This window comes from Bison bison, unplaced genomic scaffold (genome assembly GCF_000754665.1).
Source record: "Bison bison bison isolate TAMUID 2011002044 unplaced genomic scaffold, Bison_UMD1.0 scf7180017864451, whole genome shotgun sequence".
In the NCBI taxonomy this organism is placed as follows: Eukaryota; Metazoa; Chordata; class Mammalia; order Artiodactyla; family Bovidae; genus Bison; species Bison bison.
Window position 1 is genome coordinate 8,232,257 of NW_011495013.1, and position 21,941 is coordinate 8,254,197.

At 37.6% G+C, this 21,941-nt stretch overlaps 1 protein-coding gene across 5 annotated transcripts in view; it reads right to left on the bottom strand.

Moving 5' to 3' along the window:
- FRYL (FRY-like) overlaps window positions 1-21,941 on the bottom strand; it is a 271,066-nt gene that overhangs the window by 33,745 nt on the left and 215,380 nt on the right. For 3 of the 5 annotated variants that reach the window (XM_010858902.1, XM_010858899.1, XM_010858900.1), the window contains 13 exons: window positions 20,674-20,842; window positions 18,659-18,743; window positions 18,053-18,165; window positions 16,909-17,059; window positions 16,138-16,241; window positions 14,401-14,586; window positions 12,919-13,123; window positions 11,304-11,425; window positions 10,075-10,265; window positions 8,619-8,713; window positions 6,885-7,492; window positions 6,470-6,567; window positions 2,367-2,537 (listed from right to left, as the gene is read on the bottom strand). In XM_010858902.1, the coding sequence (XP_010857204.1) occupies window positions 2,367-2,537; window positions 6,470-6,567; window positions 6,885-7,492; window positions 8,619-8,713; window positions 10,075-10,265; window positions 11,304-11,425; window positions 12,919-13,123; window positions 14,401-14,586; window positions 16,138-16,241; window positions 16,909-17,059; window positions 18,053-18,165; window positions 18,659-18,743; window positions 20,674-20,842 (2,298 nt within the window). The remainder of the gene's footprint in view (window positions 1-2,366; window positions 2,538-6,469; window positions 6,568-6,884; window positions 7,493-8,618; window positions 8,714-10,074; window positions 10,266-11,303; window positions 11,426-12,918; window positions 13,124-14,400; window positions 14,587-16,137; window positions 16,242-16,908; window positions 17,060-18,052; window positions 18,166-18,658; window positions 18,744-20,673; window positions 20,843-21,941) is intronic. The other 2 variants (XM_010858903.1, XM_010858901.1) reach the window with 1 other exon arrangement.

The following is a 21,941-nucleotide window of genomic DNA, read 5'->3' on the forward strand; positions in this document are numbered from 1 at the left end:
TTCAAGAAAATTCCATTGTATTTACATTACTGATGTTGAAAACCACAATACAGTTAACCTAAGAGTTTATGGTCAGATTATCAGAAATCCAGAGAATAATGAAGGTAAAAGGTAATGTCTGCTATTGTTACTTGTCCTTGCTTCAGAAAGGAGAATTAGGTAGATTGTTTTTTCTTAACCTTAGTGTTTACTTTCATACCCTTAACTAATTTAATTGAACACCATTTATTTTAAAACTCCTCTACCACCATTACCAAAGAATAACTAACTACTCCCGAGCCATTCCCACCAGCCAATGACTACCCATGTAATCTTGGACAAGTTTCTTAACCTCTCTGAGCCCTGATTTTTAAAATAAAAAGTGATACCACTTTCCTATAGGGTTTGTGGGACAATTAAAATTATATCTGTGTAATTTTAAATACATGTAAATAATTTTAGTACTGTTGTTACTGATAATCTGAGATTCATTAATAATCATAGAACAAGGATAACTTATACTAATAAGAGTAACATTTGGGGCAAAGCATTCTCTTTACAGACTGGAAATATATTGCCCATATGTGGTACCCAATAGGCTACACTGTACCAGTGTCAGACCTTAAAGCCCCACGGGTCAGTCTTCAGGGACAGCGAGTGTTACTTTGTGATGATGTGCTCAGTGGTGGCCGACTCTTTGCAACCCCATGGACTGTAGCCCACCAGGTTCCTCTGTCCATGGAATTCCCCAGGCAAGAATACCGGAGTGGGTTGCCATTTCCTTCTCCAAGTGTTACCTTAGTGTTGGGCTTTATGGTGGCACAAAAGTGAAAGCTGGATTAAGACACTTAAGTTCAAAAGAGCTTGGGCCTTAGGTCTGGCTTTATGTTGGCTCTTGTCCTAAAGGTACAGGTGTAAGATAAACCTAGTGATGCACATTCATGCATGTCAGGAAGCTCTCAGGCAGACAGCTCACTCTGTCAGCTCACTCAAATATAAAGGTGATGGGAGTAAATCTATCAAAACCAATACCTTAAAAATTCACACCATCTTGAGCACTTTATGATGGGCACCATCAGTGACTTGGATAAGTTAAACAGTGCTGTAAGCAATACTTAAATGCTTATTGGGTTACAAATAATTTAAGTCTGTGTGTTAGGTTTAATCTCTAGAGGTCAACTTTCTAAAAAGGAAGATATCACTTTATTGCAAGCTGATAAACATTTTTAGTGACTAGGAATTTCTTCCTTTTGAAGGTCTCCAGTATTCTCTACCCAGTAACTTACTTTCCTAGGCATGGAGTTACTTCTTCAACAAATTAATACAGTCGACCCTTGAGTAATACGAGTTTGAACTGTGTCGGTCTGTTTATATGCAGATTTTTTTCAGTGCCACAGCAGTACGTGATTCACAGTTGGTTGAATCACAGATGTAGAGGGCTGACTGTAAGATATACTCGAAACCGACTGCATGGAGAGTTAGCACCCTTAATTCCAGCATTGTGCAAGATCAACTGTGTTAACTTTTTATGCTGTTCTAGGACTAGTTTCAGAGAAGGCAATGGCACCCCACTCCAGTACTCTTGCCTGGAAAATCCCATGGACGGAGGAGCCTGGTAGGCTGCAGTCCATGGGGTCACTAAGAGTCGGACACGACTGAGCGACTTCACTTTCACTTTTCACTTTCATGCATTGGAGAAGGAAATGGCAACCCACTCCAGTACTCTTGCCTGGAGAATCCCAGGGATGGGGGAGCCTGGTGGGCTGCCGTCTATGGGGTCGCACAGGGTCGGACACGACTGAAGCAACTTAGCAGCAGCAGCAGCAGCAGCAGGACTAGTTTTAAATTCTATTTACTGCCCCGCCCATCATATTTTAGATTAGGAGGTAAACATATCACCAGAATAAGTACTTGCCCAGCAGAAATGACTTTACATGCTATACTATTATTCTAGAAAGAATTTCAAAGCCAAGAGCTAATTTATAGAAACAAAAAACGATAACCATTTCCTAGGATCAAGACCATGGAAAAAAAAACCCATTTTCCATTTTAAATAAAGGTGAGGTTTATATTGAGTTTTGTGTTATTTAAAGACAGTGAGTGCAGAAATACATTCAAAAACTGCTAAGTTGAAGTTTACATTATTTTGAGTTTATACCACTTAAAGAGTGAATGAAGAAGTAAACATTGAAAATGAAAAAAAAAAACAAAACTCATTTGTACTTGAACGATATTACCTGTATATTTTTTCCTCTTAAAAAAGATGTTACCTCTATTCACTCTTAAATAAAATTTGAAAATTAGTATTAGTGCTGCTCTAGAAATAAATACTCTTGAAAATTCTGTCACAGAACAGTTGCAAGATCCTTTTATGGGGGTAAATTTACCTCTGCAAGATAAGTCACAAGACTAAACGTAGTATCTGAGAAGGAGTCGTGCAGGTATCTGCACACTACGTTGATCCAGTTAGAACAATCTCTGGAGTACGTGTGTGTACTGTACAGGCTCATCATGTGAGCCAGGTTGACAAGTGTTGGGCATTTTTCTTCTGCACAAACCTAAAAAAACAACAAAAAAAATTTCATTTACTTAACGACATTAAACATAATTTTATATTCAATGTATTCATTTAATGAAATAATTTAGATCTATATGTTGAAGCATTAATGCATTTTATCTCAATACAGTAGAGAAGTTAAACAGAAAAGGAGAAAGCACAAGGCATCCTTGAGGGAATGACTTAGATAATACGGAAAGATGGTTAATATGTCAAGCACTTCCATGGGTGTTAAGAACACAGCTTTCTTTTCAGTCCAATAGTCTAGAAAAATGTCTTTGGTAAAAACCTAAAGTTTTTGTAAATCCTACATATCATCTTGTAAAAAGAGCTTTGTCTTATAAAATCCATATAAGGTTCAAAGTACAAGAAACTAAATAGGCAGACTCAACCAGGAAATCCTCAGGGAGGTTCAGAGTTGCTGTGCCAAAGAAGAAATGCTTTAGTCTCAAGGTGTTCAGGGTATCTCACCAAAGCAGTCAGCTGCAGAAGCCTCAACATGTGTGACACAGTAAAAGGACTTCACTGGAGGGCTGATGAAACGCTGGAGCCCTGCGTCTCCAATGTTCAGGGAATCAGCTAAAGCTCTCAAGGTCCTTGGCCAGTCATTTACAGGCTGGTACAAAGTATACTGACGTTCTTAGAGTTTGCTTGATATAGTATTACAGTATCTGAATCAACAAATGTTTGGGAGAATCTAATGGGCCAAATGCACCTTGTCTGTTCCCTGAGTCATTGGTGGGGATGTTCCTAAACCTCCTTCAAGTATAACTGAACAGTGAAGAACTGGAAAAGGGCCATGTTAGTCTCAGCTATTGTGAAAGGATAGCCGTGACAAAAGTTCTTTTAGTTCCCCTTTTTTTTATTTTCCTCCCTTATTCTTCCATCTTATTTTCACAAACTGCCTACCTAGAGCATTTGATAAAACAAGAGTATTATCTTTTAAAATATATATAAATTTTCAATTTTCAGATGACTGTAACTGACTTTTACGCTTATTCATCATGCAGACAATATCACTGGATAAGCCCAAGATATGAAGGCGTGCAAGACTCTGCAGAAACTTAACATAGTACCTTGGAAGTTATTTTATAAAATCATTCAAAGCAGTTGTTTTCATGCATTAGCCTTTTACTCATAAAAGAGACACCAGGAAGAAAAAAGAAAAAGTTGGTTGATATTTCAAAAAGATTTGTATTTCACTTATATTTCAAGATATAATTACTTGTACTTCAAAATATAGTAATTTTTCACACTATTTTACAAAACCATATAACTTTACAATTTCATAATCTGTTACTCTTCAGCAAAAATTTTTATAGTTTGAGGTGAATTCTTTAATCTTAGCTTGAAGAATGACATTCTGATAGAATTCTTATCTTCTTAAAGGATATTTTTTTGAAAGAATGATTTTTTAAAACTTAGTTTTTGAAAAGGAAGACATTCTTTGGAATATAGGCTGTGCAATTTTATAGTAAAGCAAGACCAGCTTAATTTTGGAATTTGGGAATTATCAGGTTAAATTATGAGCCACAAAGAGTTATGTTTTATAACAAAACTTTTTTAGCATGCTGTTTTTGCCATAATGAATAGCTAAAAGGACAATATTTGTTCCAAGCATTGCCTCATTTTGAAATGCTGTGCTCTCCACGGGCACAAACAGCAGCAGCAGTGATATTTGCATAATGAGGAAGCACATAATGGCAGAAAATCACTCTCAACAGTTGAAGTGAGAGAATAATTAAGGAGTCAATTTAGTCCACATCCTGCAGGTTGCTGAAAGCCAACAGAGGGAAACTTTGTGTGCCACTCAACAGGAAGAAAACAGACTTCACAGCAGTTTATGACTCACAGAAAGCCATATATTTGATTTCTTAAAAACAAAAGATATTTGGGACATTCCTGTGCTTTGCCTCGGTCATGACAGCACAGGCTTGGAGCTCAAGGGGCTTCCATGGTCTTCTGGCCACACTGTGCTTCTCACCTGCCCCAGCACTAAGCAAATTACTCATCACATTTCAGCTGCCAATCTCAAATGTTTCTACTTCCCTTATCAGGGAATTTATGCTTTTTATTTTCTTAAAATCCCCAAATAAGCCGATATTTTTTTCCTTATATTTTCTTTCTTCACCTTCATGTAGGAAAAAAAAAAAAAAAACCCTTTGTTTACATTTTCCTAATGGTATGTTATCAGAATATTAAAATGAAAGTCATTTTAATAAAATTTTAAAATCACTTTTAGACCTCACTAATGCAAATACACGTTGGGTTTTTTAGTGCAAACCATCATTTTCACAACTAAGATGTATTTCCATTAACTATAATGATGGCTCTTCTTTTTAAACACATGCTTTTAAAATGGTTAAGAATTTCTCCACATCTATTTAGAAATTTAAATAGGGATAGACTCAACAGCATATTTTATTAAATATATTTTTGTCGTTCATTAAATATTATCCATCAAGATAATGAAAGTGTTCTTACTCTTGTAGCTGTATATGTGATAATTGGGTTGATAGTATTTTTTGATTCCATTGGTACCCAGAGATAAATCTGCACTTACCGACATTGAAATGTGGGCCAGGGAGAGGTGGGTGTTTGTTTAGCTTTCTAGAAGCTTGCTCTTTCCATTTATTGATGTGCTATCTGCTACCTGAATCTCAGGTTTGAAAAAAGCTCTTCCAGAGAATTTTATGTGCTTGTTCCCTTATGTTGCAGACTTCTCTGATTTTTCCCCAGTGATTTAACCAGGTTATTTTACTTATATTACTATTGAGTCACTTCCTCAGTTCACCTAATTTCCTGTTGCATATATATTACTGGTAAATTCATATAACTCCTTCTTGTAACTGCTTGTATTTTCTGCTTGAAAAGTCTTTTTTCCAAGACTCAATGTGACAAAATAAATAAATACATAAAATTAGTTCAGAATTAAGTTTAAACAGAAGGCAAGGTAGTTACGATTTCTTTCTTGTTCTTAAGAGGAAATTACTAAGTATATAAAATTCAAAATAATTTTCTTTTACAATTTGATTGAGCTATAAAACTTTTTATACAAAGTTTGTCCAGAGGCAATTTAAAAATAGCTACATACTTGTTTAAGAAATGTATGATGGGAGGGAAAGAGTCAAAAAAGGAAAGAAAAAACAATGAAGGGAACAGAGAGAAGATGAAGAGAATGTTAAAAGGCAAACAAAAAGAACTTTCAGAATCAAAAAATATATTATGCCCTCTTCTTCCTCAGGGACTCTGCACATGTGATTTCTCCTGCTTGGAAAATTTCTACCCTCTGCCCTGCTTCTGTTTCTCATCCAGGAATTTTATTTTGGTCCTTCCTATTCAACTTTCAAAGTCAGCTTAGATATGAATTCCTCGAGGCAGATTTTGGTTTATGTGTCCCTAGAATATTTGCATGGAGAATCCCATGGACAGAGGAGCCTGGCGCGCTACAGTCCACAGGGTCACAATGAGTTGGACACCACTGAGCGGCCAACAGTTTCACTTTCATTGCAAAGTCACCAGATTCTAGGTGGTCACACCCCGAACTCTAGGCCCCAGGGGGCTAAAGGTTCTATCTACTTTGATAATCACTGTATTTCAGCACCTGATCCAGTGCTCAGTACATATCTGGTAGTGAATAAATGAATGACCTGGAAACTGACAGGTAGAGGATAAGTAGGGAAACGGAGCAGAAAAAGACTCAAGACTCAGAGGACAGTTAGTCTAAACAAGTAATTTTATTCACTGTCATTTGAGCAATTGTAACTTACATCACTACTATGTTACTCCTTCATATATGCATAAAAATAAAAATTTAGATGCAAAATTCACATAGGAAGTGACAGTAAAAGGATTCTGAAGAGATTCCCCCCTTAAGATAGACTCTAGAGAAATTTCCCTCCAGTGTTATCATTCAGCGTAACATTTGCTTACCTTTGCTATTCGACTAGCTGTTTCTTTGCAAAACTGAGTTGGGCTGTCAAAATGCTGGATTAAGTGAGGCAATAAGCAAAGGATGTTAAGAGGAAAGCCTATCAAAAAAAAAAAAAAAGCAAACAATAACCAATTTTATTGCACATTATTTTAAAAATTAAAGGTTTTTATTTTGTTTGTTTTTAACTGGTTCACAGAAACCATTTTCTTTTTATTTCCTGGGGTACTTGATCTTCTAAAAAATTGTGTTTGTTTTTTTGCTTTTACCAAAAAATTTATGCTACTTCACATATTAAGAAAACTCTGTGGAAAAGCAGAAATTAGTAGATTTCCAAACAAATGATTAGTTTACATTTCACTACATTAAAAAGGCAAAAAAAAAAAAAACCAGTTGGTGCAATTCTAGTCACATCACCTGACAGCTGGGAAGGGTCCACCAGCGTGTGCTTGGAGACAGAAATCAGTTTACTCAGGAGGTGCACCGTCATTTCTTGCGTGGACACGGAGGTAAAACCCTTAAGGAAGAGCTGCTGAAGGCCTGGGAAGTTATTCCACTTCAGTTTGCTTTGCACGTTTTCAATCTTCTCTCGACTCTCTGATTTATCCAAAGGCAGGTGGATCAGCAGTTTGTTGAGAAGCCTGAGAGCCAGGAGGTATTCATATTCATAATCTGATTCTAACAAAGAGGCTGCTATCCAAAAAATGGTGGCCATCAAGTTGGCGGGCTCAGTAGTGGGCTGCACATCGTACACCGCTTTCTCTCGCAGGGAGGAAAGGCTTCGAGTCCTCGCTAAGCTACTGCTGTGGTTGATCCGTCCGTCCATTATATCCAGTGTGTTACTCCGCCGCCGGTCCCCTCTTCGGTCACCAATTAAACTTAACCTCAAAGAGTTACTTCTTGTATTACTGTTGTATCCCAGATAACTGCTACTATTAATGGGACTTGTGCTTAGATTGAGTTGTCCAGTGCTTTTCCTGTTAGCTGCATACTTGTTTCCCATTATAGGATCATGGTATGAGGTTCTTGAAAGAAAAAAAAAGAAAAAGAGATGAATCCAGGCACAATTGCTTCTTTTGCTACCTTAACTGTACTCTTAAAACAGCTGAAAAACAGTAACTGTTACCAGGAAAAGTCATTTTTAAAGTATATCTGACTTAATACCTGAAACTAACACAACACTGTAAATCAACTCCACTCCAATAAAATTAAAATATTTAAAAAAAAAGCATATCTGACTTTGCTAAAACCAATTTCAGTTCTTTCCTCTCTATTAATAAAAAAACAGTATCTTTCCTACTGTGACCGATTATTTCCCCTGAGTTGGATAAGGTTTGATTTGAAGTGAAAATGCTGCTATAGTTACTGCTGATAATTTTCAGGTCTGGGATTTGGTGAACATTATATCCAAAGCCCAGGCCTCGTTTCTCTCATCTGCAGACTCAACAGTCCTGATGTCCCTATTTGTCAATTCACACTCTTTCCAAAAGAACCAAGCTCAAAAATTTAATTTTGATTTCTCCTTCTCCCTCATATCTAGTTATCATTGATTAAAAAACAATTACAGAATATTTTCTACATGTGCCAGTGGTATGCAAAATGCTAGGAATATTGAAGTCCATGAAAATTATAGCCTGCTAGTTGCTGTTATTAAAATATTAAGAGAATACTGTGAGAATCCAAAGGATAGAATGCTTAGCACTCCCCAGGTCGCAGTTAGAAATGCTTAACTAGGAGAGGGACTTGAAGGATAAATCAGTGTGGGATTTACAAACAGGAGAAAGTTTGAAGAGAGGCTGGTCCAGGCAGAAGGACCAATAGGTGGAAAGTGTGAGTCCTGAGCAGCCTGACCTGCTGGGGGGACAATGGGTTGTTGAGTGTGCTGGGAACAGAGCCTGTTACTGGGGCTGAAGCCTAGAAGCACAGCATGAAGGTCTCTGGCCAGATGAAAGAGGAACAGTATTGCCACTTACTAGCCCTGAGACCCTTCACCCATCCTCACTGTCTAAGGCTCATTTTCCCACTGGCAATTCATCTGAATTTGGGGGTACTCCTCTCACTACCAATATTAAAACAATATAATATTGTGCCTATTTAGCTACTGAAGTTTTGTATACAAATCCACCGATTGCCTGGCTTATCAATTCTTACTGAGAAAGGGCAGACAGAAGATCATAATGCTTCATGGTTTCAGCTAAAGTATCAATTGCAGATTCCAGCGTGAGAAGCAGCTCAATCACAAATCCCTAGAAAAAAGGGGCAGATTTTAATTAATTATGCCTGAAAGAAGAAACTGTAATGCACATCCTGATGAGATTTTAAAATGGAACAAGTTCCACATTAATATTACAAAATAATTAAACTCTTGAGCAACATGATCTGTGGATGGATGAAAACGTAGCAAACTAATGGTATAAAATGATTATAATGAAAAAAAAAATTGATTATAATGGCAACACAACCCGCCCAAAACTGCTGGGGCCAGAAATCTAGGAGACATCCTTATTTCTTTCTCTCACATCTAAACTGAATCCATCAGCTAGTCTTGAAAATACTACTTTAAAAATACATCCTGTATCTGACTTCTCTACTTCCACAGCTTCCTGTAATCCAACTATCACCGTTTTGGTCTGGGGCCTTTCAAACAGCCTCTTAACTGACCTCTTTTGCCTTCCTAAGGATGCCACAAAGCCGCCCACAGTGTGAATTTTTAAAAAAGCAAATCACACCCATCCTCCTCCCTTTAAAACTATGTGTAGTTTCCCATCAATTCAGAGTAAAATCCCACCTCTCGCCAGAACCTCCCCAGGCCTCGTGTGATCTTGGCCTGCTGCCCGCCTGCCTCTGGAGTCCCCATCCCATACACGGTAGCCACTCTGGACTGTCTGCTTTTCCTCTGAAGCGCCCACTGCTTCTGCCTCAGGGCCTTTGCACTTGTTAGTTCTATTTCCCTCTGCTGTCTGTCCCAGATGATCACAGGGCTCACTATTCATCTACGCATGTGTTCAGAACTCATCTTCTAGATGATTATATACAAAAAAAAACAAAAAAATACCCGTCTCCCCTATCACTGTTTAAGCTGTCACCCTACCGTATTATTTTCACAGCATTCATCATTAAGGAAAATTGTACTGTACATTACTGATGGATTAAAAGGTCTGTTTCCCCAGTGAAATGTGAGCTCTATGCTAAGAACTCTGTGGTGTCCACTACTATATCCTCAGTGTCTAAAACAACGTTAAATAACATCATGGGTCACAGACCTATGTTAAGTTCCCTACTGCAGTATTTCATGTAATTTATCTTAAAAAATGAAATTCAGTGTTTTACTTTACATCTACTTTAAATTCCTCTTTTACCTTGTAGTCATCACAGAATATCCAAGTGAGTGTGCATAAAGCTGTTTTTATAGGCACCACCTAATTCAATTTGTATGTTATTAAACATGAATCATCTAACTTTGTTTTTAATTTTCTGCTTCTTAGCATCTGACATCAACAATTCTCTGTGACATTAACTTGGTCTACCTGCCGTGATCTACATTTGGAAGCAGGTCCTTGACAATGAGGAACTGCTCAACACCTGCTGAAAGATGTGAACGAACTACCTGTGCATCTTCTCCTGGATCCCCTACAGTTTCTACAAGTCTGGAGAGAACATCAGAAAGTGTAGTTGCAGAGAGAGGCTGCTTTAGGGCCCTGAAAATCTGAAAGGATCTCCCAGCATAGTGTCGAGAGGAACAAGAAAGTGCTGTCTGCAGCGCGACCTCGCTAAGATGATGTTCCAAGTGAATTCCTTCTGTGAAAACAAAGGAAACGAGTAAGTGCTTCTTGTTTTTCAGGATATATATAGGGATGATGATCAGAAGCTAGGAACTGTATTAAATTCAGTGCCAGCGTAGTACCTGGCAAAGGGGGCATTAACATTTTCTAACATTTTCCAAGTCAATGCTTTTCCTTCTCATACAATTCTATTTACACTTTAGACGACTCTTCATCATAGTCTCCAGGGAAGTAATCCTTGAGAACAAGGTCTCTCATCGTCACCACTATGTCACTTTGGCAAGATAACTCTGTTGTGAGGGCTGTCCTGTGCGATGTAGTTGTGTGATGGCATCTCCAGCCTCTTAACAACTTGACACCAGTAGCAACTAATCACTGACGTCCCGCCCCCTAATTGCAAGAAAAATGTCTCCAGACATTGCAAAATGTCCCAACAAGAATCACCCCCTAGCTAAGAACCACCATTTTAGACACGTTTTACTCTGATTTTCAGGATGTGTTCAATTTTCGATCACAGAAGCCCAAACCAGTACAGTTTGTCATCTCTATATATGTTCCTTTAAAACAATTGTTTCATGATGAACAATCGTGTTATAATTTCATTATACTATCATATGTCAAACAAAGAATGTCAAAGTGGCATTCTTTTTTTCAAAGATCTATTTGGTATATACCACTTTTAAAGTCTTTATTGAATTTGTTACAGTATTGCTTCTGTTTTTACGCTTTGGTTTTTTGGCCACTAGGCATGTGGAATCTTAGCTCCCTGACCAGGGATCAAACCCACATCTCCAGCAATGGAAGGCAAAGTCTTCATCACTGGACCACCTGGGAAGTCCCAAAAGTAGCAGTCTTATTTTCAAGTAGTAATTCTTCTTCAACCAAAACAAATCTGTTACCACTAATAAGTTAAAAAAGAAAACCTGTCTATGACTTTTGAATTTAGACATGTCAACTGTCAATTTTTTTTGCTGAATATCATCAGAAGTTTTGACATCACAGTAAAAGATCTACTTGAAAGTAAATATTATCTGAAACATTTACTAAAAGATACCTGAGCTTGACTGCTTAAAAACAGAAACCACATGTTTCAAAAATGTAGTCAACTGCTCAGCACTCTTTATGCTAGGATTCTTGGCAGAAACATCCTCATGGTTCCAAAGGGGCCCTCTTTTTCTGAAAACAGAGAACAGATGTGATTCCCTTGGTTTTTAATTTGATATTAAGTTTTACTCACACTCACTTAAAACGTGCTTTTGCAGTTAGAAAGGATAGTAGTTGAGTAAATCAAACAGCATGTCATACAGTCTACTGCTACTGTTTAAATGCTACCTGGATTTGCAATGATCTAGAGCAAGTAGCCGGAGAAGGCGACGGCACCCCACTCCAGTACTCTTGCCTGGAAAATCCCATGGATGGAGGAGCCTGGTAGGCTTCAGTCCATGGGGTCGCTAAGAGTCGGACACGAGTGAGCAACTTCACTTTCACTTTTCACTTTCACGCATTGGAGAAGGAAACAGCAACCCACTCCAGGGTTCTTGCCTGGAGAATCCCAGGGACGGGGGAGCCTGGTGGGCTGCCATCTATGGGGTCACACAGAGTTGGACACGACTGAAGCGACTTAGCAGCAGCAGCAGTAGAGCAAGTAGCAGAAGATCCAAGTTACATATAATTTCAAAATGTTCCATCATTATAGTCAAAGGCTCTCAGAGGTAGTAGGAAAATTTGGCAAATTTTGCCAAGTGAGAAGAGTACTGGTTACTGCTTAGATATTAAAGGTCAAAATTTATAGAGATGACACATTATTTAGATTCTAAGGCAAAGAAAATAATTTATAAGTGAAAACTACAGGAAGTTTAGGACAGAATAATGTCCTTCGGTTCTTTCTTTAAAAATATCTGTGCATTTACCAGTTTGGTTATTCAGGTTTCAGCCCCCTATTAGCACAGGCCAAGGTGCCCTGAAAAAAAATGTGGTCACACCGCCTCTAGTTCCTGACACCTCTAATTCATCAAGTACTTTGCTATGAAACTGATTTTTTAAACATATTTATTTAATTGGGCCCTCCTCCACACTCCTCATTCTAGCTCAAAGATTTTCAATAATGTCTCCTTTCTTGAAAGATCTATAACCTCTGGCCTGGGCTTCATGGTTCTGGTTCTCCAGTTTGAATTCTCCCATGCTTTCTTGTCTAGGAGCCCCTCGACGTTACGTTCAAGCTGGATTACTCAGCAGCCTGAGTAACAATTATACCTTGTTTTCTTACATCTGTGATTTTCTTCTTGCTGTGGTATGCCAGCCCCTCCCTCCCCAACTATGTTTCTTCTTTACTTAAGAGTGTTTTGCCAAGAGTGGACCCTAAGTAAATATTTGATGAAAGACTGGTAATGCAGCTAATGAAGGCAGAAATATACATTCAGAAAATACTACACTCTCTTTGGGCACTTAATCATTCAGACATGATTAAGGCCTTCCTCACATGTAATCTTGTGAGAGCAAAAGAAGAAGGCCTGGCTGCATCAAATTTTCTAAATATCGCACAAGACAAACCTGTCTTTTCCAAATCAATGACACTTTGGAAAACAAAAATAGGGTTCGCTGAAGCTGACAAATGAAACGACGACTTAACAGAGGTTTATGGCTGGGATGGGAAGAGCCGCAAATGTTACCTTGAGGTAATGAATTCCATGAGGGTTTTGACTTTTCCATCCTGCTCTACTGAGATGTCAACCTCGTTGAGGATAGTGGTGTGCAGATGGGAAATGGCAGCGCTGTTATTTCCTAAGCTGATACTAGAGGAGGTAGAACTTGAGCTGAGCCCTGAGTCGGTCATGGGGGAGGGCTGGTAATCAGGTATAAAATCACTAACACCTGCTGAAAGAGACCATGGGTGTGAATACCCAGATGTGAAACCATCTCCCACAATATTTAAAGATTAAGCTATGGGCCCTTACAGATTACACTGGAGCCTCACAAGCACCAGAGGACATCAACTGAGTTTTTGAGCAAACACTGTTTTCAGAGCCTCGTATTAAAACTGAATGGTTCGGATTTACTATGCTAGCCTATGCTGCCATCTGCTGAACAAAGTTGGAACTGGCAGTTTCCTGATACTTTGGCATATTTCCTCAACATGAGTTAAGGAAATAATTTCTACAGTGTTAGCTGATTTTTAATTTCTTACGTTAAGGGGTCCATACTTTCTGCTTCACCTTACTTAAATCAAGACAATTTTAAAGTCTGTGTGTAATATTTATATTATGCCAATTATTAAATAATCCTAAAGGTTATCACTAATGCCCATATTTATAAAACGGCAAAAGGAGCCTTAAAAACAAACAACAAATACAAACTATGGAATTCTGAATAGAAATGCTTAACTTAAAAAAGGCAGTAAACTTTATTCCATTCATCTTTTAATCATAGTTTTAAAAGGCAACTAAGTTTACTAACGATTGTTTTCTCACTAACTACAGGGCTTTGAGTAAGCTACAGGGCTCGCAGTAAGTAACTTTAAAATGGATCAACCCTGTATCTGACATTATATGATTAGGAAAAAAAGTAGTCTTATTTCAATTTTTAAACCAAATTATTTTCTGGGTCATTTATTATAAACCTGATGATACTGATGAATGAAATAAATGAGTTAGGGCTATTAGGGAAAAAGAAAATACAATTTGAAAAGTAAAACAAATTCACATCAACAGTGAAATAAATTCTACATTAAAGTCTCATTAATTTGGACCTCACTACTTAAAAATATATAATTTGGAACTTACTAGACTTTGAGATGTATAACATTGTAAATGCAATTAGAATAACTGAATGAATAAAATATTTTAAATGTCTTCCTTCGTCAGTTTTTCAGCTCTTGAAAGTAGGAGGAATCTAATACAAGTTCACCATTTTTTTTTCATAACCAGTGCTCAAATTAAGCCACTCAACATTGTTATGACAAAGATCCTTAAAGGTAATAGAGATTCAAATACTCCAAGTTTAATTCCTTCTTTTATGAATTAATAATGTCACTGGTACCTAAAATAATAAAACTATATTAAAAAGTACTCTAGTATCTCAACTTCAGTTGACTTTCTCTAATGCAAGATTAACAAAGTACGGCTGTATTTTCAAACCACTTTTAAAGCAAATACCTGTGAAAGTATAATCTAAGTGTGCAGTTTGTTTGACAGTAAGCACCCTGGGCTCATTGAACTCCTTGTTCCTGAGAAGGACAGAAGCAACAGTTCGGATGTTACTGTTGGATCCCATTACTATTAACAAGTGCAGAAGCAGGCGTTTGCAATGTTCATACACCTCAGGGTGGCAGTGGTCAAACCCTAAAAAAAGTAGTAGACAATTATCATCAGGAAAGGGAAATGATGAGTAGCATTCTTGCTACCAAATGTATATTTTAAAAAGAAAAGCACAAATTAAATATTTTGTGAAAGACGACATACTACATCAAGTTTTTATATTGGCCTAGAGTTCATTCACACTTTTACAATATCCTATGGTCCTACTGGACTAGGGCGAGTCAAGACAAGTTTCCAATGTGTTTTATGTCTAAAATTTAGTAATCTCTTAGAAACCATTACTCTGTTACTTAACACTAGATGGACACGAACTTCTAAAGGCAAGCATTTTTTGTGCCTGGAACACAACAGAAAGTCAGTAGACGTTTGCTTACTGAAGGAAGGAAGTAATATATAATATGTGTACATGTCAGGAAAATTTAGGAAAAGATGGCTATTTTGACTTGCTTCAGGCAAACAGTCTTACAAACATGAAAAGTATTGCTGAGATGTGATGGATCCCACATATTTGTCACAGAGGGCACAGTGGAGCTTTAACTGTAATAATTAGACTGTCTACAATCTAATTATTTTGGGAAACAGTCAGTACCCATTTCAATTTTCCATTTACTCTGAAAGTTCCCAGTCCTAAAGGTAAATTAATTTTACTCTTGCTACTGTTACAGAATCTTTCCTGCTGGAAGGTATGTGTATTTTTGTGTGCAGTGGGAGAGACTGTATGAACGGAACAGGAATGGGTATAACAGACTTATCTGTGGTTAAAAGAGAGGCTAGGAATAACACCCCTCTAGACCATGAGAATCCCAGTAAAAAGTGTCATGGGAAACAACATACAAAAATAAGAACAGAAATATGTAGAAACTTTCTTAAAACCATACCACTTTTCCCACTGAGGAAAACTATGAAGGTTCCTCAAAAAACTAAAAATAGATCCACTATATGATCCAGCAATTCCACTACTGGGGGGTATACATCCAAAGAAAACAACGCTAGCAACGATATATGCACCCCAGTGTTCACAGCAGCATTATTTACAACAGCCATTAAAAAAGAATGAAATAATGCCATTTGCAGCATCATGGACGAACCTGGAGGGTATTATGCTTAGTGAAATAAGCCAGACAGAAAAACACAAGTACTGTGTGTTACCACCTATATGTGAAATCTAAAAAATAAAACAAACTACTGAATAGAGCAAAACAGAAGCTGACTAACCGATACAAAGAACATACTAGAAGTTAGTAGCAGGAAGAGGGGTGGTGGGGGAGGCGTGGCAAGATAGGGGTGGGGAATTAAGAGATACAAACGACTGTGCATAAAATAAGTAAGTTACAAGGATATATCATACAGCACAGGGACTCTAGCTGATATTTTATAATAACTATAAATGGCGTAGAATCTATAAAAGTTTTGAGTCATTATTTGTACATTATTTCAAACTCATATTTTAAATCAACTACACCTCAATAAAGGTAAATGAATAAAATGCAACCTATAAAAAACAAACATACCATATACTGCCTTTCAGCGATCACAGAAATGCACAATGAAAGAAACAGCACCAAATATTTTTACCTATAAAAATTGCATGAAGAAGAAGATGGAGGTAGCTTCCCCATTCCACCTTCACACTGTGATCAATGATGAGATCCGTCAAAAGGATCACGGCTATGTTACACCTATGACAAACAAGAGCGTTATTAATGTTCCACTAGAGCAAACCTAGAGAACATCTTAAGCAAATTACTCTAAGATTTTAATATTGTATTTTATGGAAAAATACAATTTCTCAAGAAAAAAAAAAAAGAAGAAAAGAAATACAGCTGAGGAAACCGTTCAATGATAGTTTTACAGCCTATCTGCTAAGGGCTCCTCCCAGTCAAGGGCCATGTTTTCTTCATCTTCAACCCCAAGACCTGGTGCACTGCTTGCCACATAGTCGGTGTTCGGTACACGTTTGGTACATTAATACATTTTGAAAGAATGCAGTCACTGTTCTACTGTGATTTTTGCTAAGCAGGAAATCAGCTTAACTCAAAATAAGAGTGCCTACTACTGTAAAATAGTATTTTTCAGATGTAATAACTGGGTCCCAGAAAGGTCAAGTAACTATGCCAGACACCCAGAAAAGCAGCAGCAGCAGAATTAGATTTAATACTATTCACTGTAAACAGTGAGAAGTCTGAGTTTTTAGATCACTTAAAATCTAAATACACGGATAGAATTTGTGGCAGTATCAAAGGAAAGAAGGTTGCTTGTGTTCCGTGTTGTCAGATAGCATAGAGACAGCTGAAGTATTAAGCAGCGGTTTGGCTCGTATGAAAGAGGAATGACGCTGTGGTCCACCTGTGAAGAGGTAATCCAGGTGATGACGTTTCAGGCAAGTAATCCACCAGTGGTGACCAGCAGCCTCCAGCTGGTGGGAAGGGTAGTGGCTCTCCTTGATTATGCTCCATCACTTTCAGTCGCCAATTAGAATAAAGTGGCATTGAGTCACCTATCAAAATAAAATGATCTCATTGTCTACACCATCTACTTTCTGCCAATATAAGCAAACTCTAGTAAGACACCAACTATTTATACCACTGGAAAGTGATAAAAAAGAAAGTTTCCCACTATTTTGACAAATGTTTGCTAGGTAGACCTGGGTACCAATATTATCAGATTAAGCAAATCAGAGAGAGAAAAAGATATATCAATTCAAATTCCTTTATTTTAAATCAAAGCGAAACTACATGAGCACCTCATCATGATTTCACAACTGATGTCCAAGCTATGAGACCACATTATAGGTAAAGCTGCCTTGTATCAAGGGCCTTCTGGTAAGTTACTCAGTTCAAATTTCTGGAGATAGGGCCGATAGAAACCCGTCTTCAAAGGAAATCTGCTCTACTGCAGTGGGGCTGCGGGGTGCAGTAAAAAAGGCCATCAGGACATGTGAGTTCTGTGTGACGTGGATAAGTCACTTAACCTCTCTGGACCTCAGTTCCATCATGTGCAAAATGAGGAGATTGGACCAGATCATCTTCAGGGTCCCTTGTGGTCTGAAGGCTTGTGCCTCCATCTCACCCTACCTTAGTGTTAAAATGAGACTCGGACAGAGTGCTCATTTTGCAACTGCAAGGGAGAATGTTCAAGAAAACCCGAGTCCCACCAAAGATCAAACCTGTTCAAAAAAGCAGCCTGTTGCCTGTGTGTCTGTTCTGTGATTCTTTCTATGATGCTTCTTGAGAACCAATTCTTATGTTCCTTTTGATCAACCTACAGGGAACCTGTGCTTTTAAAATGTATTTCCCCCACTTGATGTTGCTTCTTAAAGTCAAGACATTTCAGATTATATTGGAACACCACTCGTGGCAGTTAAATACTCTTCTTAAAAACAATTTACTGGAAGAATACAATTACTAACGTTACTATAATGATAGTACACCTGACCATCGTAGTTATTAAAAAAAAAAACAACAAAAAAAACACATTTGGAATGTATTACTTTTTTCTTCTTCATAAGATCCTCCAGAGCTGCTACTGTATCGAGATTCTAGTCTGTGATGTTGACGATTTAAATGACTGTTTAGTCCGCTGTAGATGTCTAGGTGCACATAGCTGTGGGAATGACCACTGAAGTTAGTCACAGTTCATGGTAAAACGGTATTTGTACTTTCTATGCTTAAAAAAAGAACACAGTACACAAATTACTAAAGTTTACTGGGATATATTTTAATTTCCACATTACAATTCAAAAGCTTAAGCTTTGAAGTCAGTTATTTCTGCCTGAAGTTTTTCTTAAACTGTTGTGATAATAACATTCTGGTGAAACCTCTTCCATATAAGACAGGCAAGAGTAAAATTTCCATTTAGAAAAGTTTAAAAAAATGTAGCAACACAAAAAGTGACTCACCATACTCCGCCTATTCATCCATTGGTGCATATTTAAAAATCTAGCATGCAAGTGTCTTTAATGTGAAAAATTTCCAGCATGGAAATATATTTCTTCACTAGAATATTAACACCATTCCAATGCAGAAATTATCGTTTATTCTGATGATAATCATATACGTCAAACTGAAAGATTAATAAAGAACAGAGACGTACTTACCTCTCTTCAATACACTCTTTTATGGGCTTATTATCAGGATTGCCATCTGTGGGAGCAACCATTGTATTGCTACTAGAAGTAGTTCCTGTCATCAGAAATAAAACAGTGTCAATGAATGTAAAGCTTAGGACAGCTCAATAAGAACAAAAGATTTCATACTACAGATGTCAAAACTCCACTAAAATGAGAAGAAAAGTGAAAGTTGCTCAGTCATGTCTGACTCTTTGCAACCCCATGAACTATACAAGTCCATGGAATTCTCCAGGCCACAATACTGGAGTGGGTAGCCTTTCCCTTCTTCAGGGGATCTTCCCAACCCAGGGATCGAACCCAGGTCTCCAGCATTGCAGGTAGATTCTTTACCAGCTGAGCCACAAGGGAAGCCCAAATGAGATGAAGGTGATTTTAAAAAAGGAATGTACTCTTAATGACCAACAGAGTAAGGAGTCAACAGCAACAAAGTTAGGGATGCTGGAAAACAAATGGACAAGAAGTAATTAAGGTCAAAAGAGCTGAATCCAGAGCTGCTAGTGGAGGAAACAAGAAACTTCTGTATCTATATTGTTAAACCTCCAAAAGACTTAGGAATTAGTGGCAACAGAGTACCTCTGGAAGCAGGGGTTGAAGCAGATGCTAAAAATGGCAAGAATGGTTAAAAATCTGTTTCAGAAATAGCTGGGCCCCAAGAGCTACCCCTCTACCTCTTGTAACTGGGTAACTATCTCTGCTCACTTGAGGTCTTCTTTGATGACAATAAATCAGAGGATTTCTAGACTAGGGCACACCATCCACAGGGGAAGGAGGAAGTACTTTACTGAGGATAAGGGAACTAAGTGGAGATATACACACATACGTAACTTGAAAAGACATACCTCCCTGCAACCTTCTTAAACCACTGGGCTATCAGAAGGCTGGAAGACTGCAAGTGTGTTTATCTATGGATTATACGTATCAGTACACACACAAACGCACACCCCTACATCTTCTACTCTAGGCAGAGGATTGGAAGAATTTTCTCTGGGGAATCTGATTAGTACAAGAGAAAAGACCAATGGACACTTACATCGATGAAATCATTGTATAAAAAACCATATCAACAAGTTCCATATATACCTACAGACCATCCAGTCAACTCTTTAATATGCCACTGTTTATGAAAAGACAGATCTAGAATTGGTAGGCTTTTGAAGACAAAATCAAAACAAAGAAACAGCAATATAAAGAAAATAGGAACTTTCCCAGGTAGAAAGCTTTATCAAATATAGAAGAAGGTAGTCCAACTGTGAAACATGAATAGGATGCTCCTAAAATTTTTTTAATTAAAAAACTCTCTTTGGAATTAAAAATATTTTAGCAGATATAAAAAATTCAATAGAAGCATTATTAGAAATCTCCTAGAAAGTATAACAAAAAGATGAAACCAGATGACAAAAGTAAATTATAAAACACAGCATGAAAGATCTCTAATTATACAATGTTATTAACATCACAAAAGCATTTAATATAAACTGAGTGACAAAGAATTTCATATAAATTTAATCTACAACAGTCCAGATATTTTATCAATTTTCAATGGATGTAGTTTCAACTCAAAATATTATGGTAATATAGATATACATAAAAGTAAATACACTCACATGATTGAATACTATGTATAATATATGCTCAAATAATTATAATATGAAATTACACAGTAATTTCAATAAGTGAGCAATTCCGATATTTACATATTAATTATATCCATTTATAAGAGCATCTGTTGTAAATGGACAAAATGGATATATTCCAGTTCTGAATAGGTATATAAATGTTCCCTTTATCACATTACAAATCCTTACATTGTCAAACCTTTCTACTCATATGAGGATTTACAAAGTTCTGTCAAGTTAATTACATCTATGACTTAACGTTTGAGTGTTTTCTCTAGGACGTTGAAAGCAAACGCCTGCTAAAATGAACAGTTGTGGAAAGCTTCTTTTTGCATACAAAGTAATCAGTTTTAAACGACTTCTCACCTGAGGTGACAGAAGGGATTTTATAGCTGGAAGTGATGCGGTAATAAGGGGGGTTATCCATGTGAGTGACTCCGGAACTGACAGGGTCGGTCAGCTGTAGTTCACTCACCAGTTCTTCAAGCAACTGCATTGTTTTGTCTCTACCTAAATATACAATAACTTTCTTCACCTGTCACAGAAAAAATCGTTTGGAAAAGAAAAAGCACAATTTTTATCACACAAACTTGTCTTGAGACAAATTTTATCAGAGTAAAGTTCAGCTTTAAGTAGTAGATGAATAAGCACAATCTAAATTTGAATAGACACTGATTAGCAATTAGACATTAATCAGCTTTATAAGTACTCTTCCCTTCAGCCCTCAATATTGTATCATTAGGATGACCTAGATATACTGCTTAGGCAATGGCACCCCACTCCAGTACTCTTGCCTGGAAAATCCCATGGACGGAGGAGCCTGGTAGGCTACAGTCCATGGGGTTGCGAAGAGTCGGACACAACTGAGCGACTTCACTTTGACTTTTCACTTACATGCACTGGAGAAGGAAATGGCAACCCACCCCAGTGTTCTTGCCTGGAGAATCCCAGGGATGGCGGAGCCTGGTGGGCTGCCCGTCTATGGGGTCACACAGAGTCGGACACGACTGAAGCGACTTAGCAGCAGCAGCAGCAGCAGCAGCTATATTGCTTAATGGTGTCCATAAAGTTATCACTCCCTTTACTTATTTTTAGAGAAGCAAAAGATCATTGCCTTTTTATAAATCAGTTTCTTTTTCAATGGAAAATGAAGTGAAAGTCACTCAGTCATGCCCACCTCTTTGTGACCCCCATGGACTATACAGTCCATGTTATCAGGGTTGATCTCCCTTAAGATTGACTGGTTTGATCCATCTTACTTGATCAATCATACTTGATCAAAAAGTATGTTTTAGTAGTATGTATTATTGAAATAGGCTGATCAATTAGTCAGTGATCTTTCTTTTTTCTCCCTTTTTAAACCTTAGTACTTAAAATGTGATCTTCGTAGAACATGCATTATTATCTGGAGCTTTCGGGAAATACAGAATCTCTGGCCCCACCCCCAACTCCAGAATGAGAATGAGAACAAGATCCCCCCCAGCTGATTCACGCTGCATTCAGATGTGTGAGAAGCTCTGTTTTACATCACCCCTGGACAAATTTTAAAATATGCTCTATCACATCACACCAGAAATCTGATAATGGTTCTCTGATAGTTGACCTCCCACACAGCTCTAGATCTATCCAACCTG